The sequence below is a fragment of the Austrofundulus limnaeus genome, unplaced genomic scaffold, assembly GCF_001266775.1.
Source record: "Austrofundulus limnaeus strain Quisiro unplaced genomic scaffold, Austrofundulus_limnaeus-1.0 Scaffold2144, whole genome shotgun sequence".
NCBI classification, from domain to species: domain Eukaryota; kingdom Metazoa; phylum Chordata; class Actinopteri; order Cyprinodontiformes; family Rivulidae; genus Austrofundulus; species Austrofundulus limnaeus.
The window spans coordinates 17,499-22,433 of NW_013954546.1; the positions used below are offsets into that span (position 1 = coordinate 17,499).

Genomic DNA, 4,935 nt, shown 5'->3' on the forward strand with positions numbered 1-4,935 from the left:
TGATCAAACTGTTTTATAAATAAAGTTTTACTGATCAAACTGTTTTATAAATAAAGTTTTACTGATCAAACTGTTTTATAAATAAAGTTTTACTGATCAAACTGTTTTATAAATAAAGTTTTACTAATCAAACTGTTTTATAAATAAAGTTTTACTGATCAAACTGTTGTACATAAACCTGTGTTTCTTCACATCAAGCAGACGTCAGTAAGAAGAAAAGTTTATTATAAAAAGTTTCACACAAAGTGTGGGATCATCAGAACATGCTCAAACAAACAAACAAACAAAAATAAAACATGTGCAACGTGGTGATTAGAGGAAAGTCACTCAAATCTAAAAAACAACAGATGTTCTCCAGCAGCAGGAAACATCTGGACCTGCTGGTGCTGCAGGGACCTCCACCATGAGGGTCCCATCAGTACCGGGCCACACAGAACAGGACCTCTGGGTCTGAGGCACTGATGATGATGATGATGATGATGATTCCTGTCCTCTTCATCAGACCCATCAGAGCGGTTCTGTTCAGGTCCAGTTCTTGGTTTGAGTTGATCCGTTACATTCATTCTGCCTCCTCATTAAAGTTCTGTTAGTCCAAGTGAACAGATGGAACTGCAGGAAACACTTCCTCCACACACAACTACACACAACTACACAACACCTGTGTGATGTCAGGTACAAACTTTGGCCTCTTTAAACTGCTGATCCAATCAGCTTCCAGCTGTAAAAACAAAGTGAAACAAGAGGAGACGCCACGCGGACGCCGACACGCTGGGATCAGGTCCACCATCGGGGGGGGGGGGGGGGGGGGGGGGGGGGGTGTTAGGTCCACCATCAGGGGGCTGGAACAGGTCCACCATCGGGGGGCTGGAACAGGTCCACCAACGGGAGGGTGGGGTCTGTCCTCTGTCCTGGTCCAAACGGTCCTGGTCAGTCCTGGACTTGCAGCCTGTCGGCCATGTTTAGCTGCAGGAACACCTACAGGTGAACCTGTCCAGATGTTTACCTTCAGTCAGACACATGACATCAGCTCTGCTGTGAGGAAGAAGTTCAAAACTTATTTCTAGCAGCAGAACAGGTTGGAAGATGTCTGTTTGATGTTATTTATTGTTTTTAAATCATCCTACAGGCTCTGACATGTTAGATACGTTTGAAAATGAGGTTTTTAAAATATCTGTAAGACTTGAAAAAATCCATGAGATTACTCTAAACATCTGTTTACCTGCTAACTGATGTCAAATTTTTATAACTTACAGATAATCTGTAGAAGTTGACATGTAGCTAAACTAGCTTCAGTCCAGATGTTCCTCAGGATTTCACATTAACCAGATTAGGTCCAGCAAACATCTGGAGCTGCTTTAAACAGAACTCAGCTGTTTGGCTGAAAGGAAACAGGACCAGAGTCCAGGCTGCCCTGACACCTAGTGACACCTAGTGACACCTAGTGGCACCTAGTGACACCTAGTGGCACCTGGTGGCACCTAGTGACACCTGATAACACCTAGTGGCACCTAGTGACACCTAGTGACACCTAGTGGCACCTGATAACACCTAGTGGCACCTAGTGAAACCTAGTGGCACCTAGTGACACCTGGTGGCACCTGGTGACACCTATTTGCACCTGGTGACACCTAGTGACACCCGGTGACACCTAGTGGCACCTAGTGGCACCTGGTGACACCTANCACCTAGTGGCACCTGGTGACACCTATTGGCACCTGGTGACACCTAGTGACACCCGGTGACACCTAGTGACACCCAGTGACACCTAGTGGCATCTAGTGGCACCTGTTGACACCTGGTGACACCTGGTGACACCTGGTGACAGCTGGTGACACCTGGTGACACCTGGTGGCAGAGATCAGTAACTGCAGCCAGAACCTTTGGTTCTGTCCGGACCTGAAGCTTACAGGAGGATCAGCTCTGTCACCAGAACAGATCAATAAGAACTGATTTCACGTCTCATTTTCTCTCTGAAATATTAAATCTTTCAAAGTAAAATTAACTAAATCAGTTTTTTCTGTTTGAAAGAATAAAATTGTTTTATTTTAGTTTTTAAAATGTTGTAAAACAAATCAGCTGATTCGTGTTTGTTGTCTGAAGCATGAAGGCACCGCTCTGACCTGATGAAGACGCTTTGTGCTTTAGGGAGGTAGAAGGCCACAAAGGCACAAGAAGTCAACAAACAAACAACAAACAAACAAACAAACAAACAAACAAACAACAAACAAACAAACAACAGGTGTGAGGAGGAGAATGGAACAGAGAGGAAGCAGCCGTCTACAGAAACCTAACAGGCTGCCATGTTTTTAAAGCCCCGCCCACTTGTTCAGGTGAGGATGTTTGTTTTTGTTTATTTTTGTTTGTTTGTTGTTTGAGTGGTGAGCCAGCAGCAGAGCAGGAAACATGACGAAGCACAGACACAAAAGAGGGGGGCGTGGTCCAGACCTGGTTCTGGTTCTGAGAACAGCATCCAGGAGTTCTAAAGTTGGCCTCTGATTGCACTTCCTGGTCCGGTCCAGTCCAGTCCGGTCCGGTCCAGCCTCAGCGGGAGATGACGGAGCTGATGGAGTTGTAGGACGTGCCTCCGTTGCAGGTGTGGGCGTGGCTGCCAGAGGCCCCGCCCACAGCCTCCATGTTGACCTTGAAGACGGGCGAGGCCTTGAGGATGAAGTCGGCGGCATCTCTGCGGCCCAGCTCCCTCAGTTTGGACACGAGGACCCCCACGGTGCTGTCGGGCCGGCCGCTCCACTCCTGCAGCAGCGCCGCCGTGGGGCTGGGCTGCCGCTCGGCGCGCCGGGGGTCCGGGTCCGGGTCCGGGGTCCCGTTGGGAGTGCCGGCGCTGTGCTTGGCCACCAGGTGGGTGAGGCCCAGGTTCATGGCCAGCAGGCACCAGTCCTTGCCCATGGCGTCGGGCGGGTCCAGCAGGCGGCACAGCTTCCTGCGGACCAGCAGGGGCATGTCGGACACGTGCAGGTCCCGGCCCACCGCCCCCTGCTGGTAGACCTCCACGCAGCCGAAGACCAGGATGCTGCTGAAGCTCTCGCGGTAGCCCCCCATGGTGTTGGTGAGACAGCCGTCCCTCTGGACCTGGGCTCTGAAGAAGTCTTTGGGCTGGTAGACCATGACGGGGGCGTGGTGCTCCCGCAGCTGCTGGGGGCTCAGGTAGTAGCGGGTGGTCAGCAGGCCTGGCAGCGTGGAGCCCAGCAGGCTCTCTGTGATGCTGCACATGGTGTCCAGCAGGGAGTAGCACTTGGCCCGCTCCGTGTTCACACCACGCACCTGGACCTCCACACCCTGGCCCTGGTTCACCAGCAGGACCATGGCCTCGGCTCCGGCCCGGCTCACTTTGGCTCCGTTGGTCCACAGGTGGATGTCTCCGTCGCTGTCCTCCTGGCTGTCCTCTGGTCTCTGCTGGTGGCTCCAGCGGCACAGGTTCACCTGCAGCTTGTGGAACAGACCACAGGGGAATGGGGTCAGGTGCTCCGCAGGGACCACCCGGACCCCCCCGTACACCAGAGACTCCTCGTCCTCGTCCTGGGTCCAGGATCGGTGCAGACCGTTGGTCTTGATGAGGGCGGGGACGTCCACCATGGACGGGTTGGTGGCGTCGCGGGCGCACACGTCCATGGCGTCCAGGATCTGCAGCAGCTCCTCCACGTCGCTGTCCGGAGCCAGAGCCTGGACCTCCTCCAGCCTGTAGCGCCCCCTGTAGTGGTGGATGGCCTTGGGGGTCTCCACGGACAGAAGCTTCCCCAGGATGGTGGTGCAGAGCCAGCGGGGCTCCAGCAGGACCACGTCCTGGACCGTCTCACTCTGGACCAGGTTGATCTGAGGACAACAGACATGCAGAGGTTCATGTGGTCCAACAAAGCTTCAAAACTAAGACTGGTCCTCACCTCCCCCATGCTGTGCAGCTGCAGAGCCAGGGTCCGCAGGTGGTCCTGGCTCACCAGGGGGTTGATCTGGTCCTGGACCTCACTCACAAACTGCTGCCAGGACATCAGCTGGTTCGGTCCACTCAGCTTCCTCCAGACCAGCAGGGTGGACAAGAGACGCTCCGACAGCTGAGTCATGGGACTGCAGGTCTGAGACAGGGGGACAGGAGGGACAGGAGGGACAGGAGGGACAGAGAAGTGACAGGAGGGACAGGAGGGACAGAGGAGGGACAGGAGGGACAGAGGAGAGACAGAGGAGGGACAACAGAGGGACAGAGGAGGGACAGAGGAGGGACAGAGGAGGGACAACAGAGGGACAGAGGAGGGACAGAGGAGGGACAGAGGGACAGAGGAGGGACAGGAGGGACAGAGGAGGGACAGAGGGACAGAGGAGGGACAGAGGGACAGAGGAGGGACAGAGGAGGGACAGAGGAGGGACAGAGGGACAGAGGAGGGACAGAGGAGGGACAGAGGAGGGACAGCAGAGGGACAGAGGAGGGACAACAGAGGGACAGGAGGGACAGGAGGGACAACAGAGGGACAGGAGGGACAGAGGAGGGACAGAGGAGGGACAGAGGAGGGACAGAGGAGGGACAGGAGGGACAGAGGAGGGACAACAGAGGGACAGAGGAGGGACAACAGAGGGACAGGAGGGACAGAGGAGGGACAGAGGAGGGACAGAGGAGGGACAGAGGAGGGACAGGAGGGACAGAGGAGGGACAACAGAGGGACAGAGGAGGGACAACAGAGGGACAGGAGGGACAGAGGAGGGACAGAGGAGGGACAGGAGGGACAGAGGAGGGACAGAGGAGGGACAACAGAGGGACAGAGGAGGGACAGGAGGGACAACAGAGGGACAGGAGGGACAGGAGGGACAGAGGAGGGACAGGAGGGACAGAGGAGGGACAGAGGAGGGACAGAGGAGGGACAGAGGAGGGACAGGAGGGACAGAGGAGGGACAACAGAGGGACAGAGGAGGGACAACAGAGGGACAGGAGGG

At 54.6% G+C, this 4,935-nt stretch overlaps 1 protein-coding gene across 1 annotated transcript; it reads right to left on the reverse strand.

The window, feature by feature from the left end:
- Positions 1-1,456: 1,456 nt before the first annotated feature.
- On the reverse strand, positions 1,457-4,085 carry LOC106537136 (death-associated protein kinase 1; the record flags this gene model as incomplete). Its single annotated transcript, XM_014034507.1, is given in 2 exon segments — positions 1,457-3,828; positions 3,897-4,085. Coding segments are annotated over 2 exon segments (1,476 nt in total), but the record flags the coding sequence as incomplete, so codon positions are not given.
- Between the last annotated feature and the right edge of the window lie 850 nt (positions 4,086-4,935).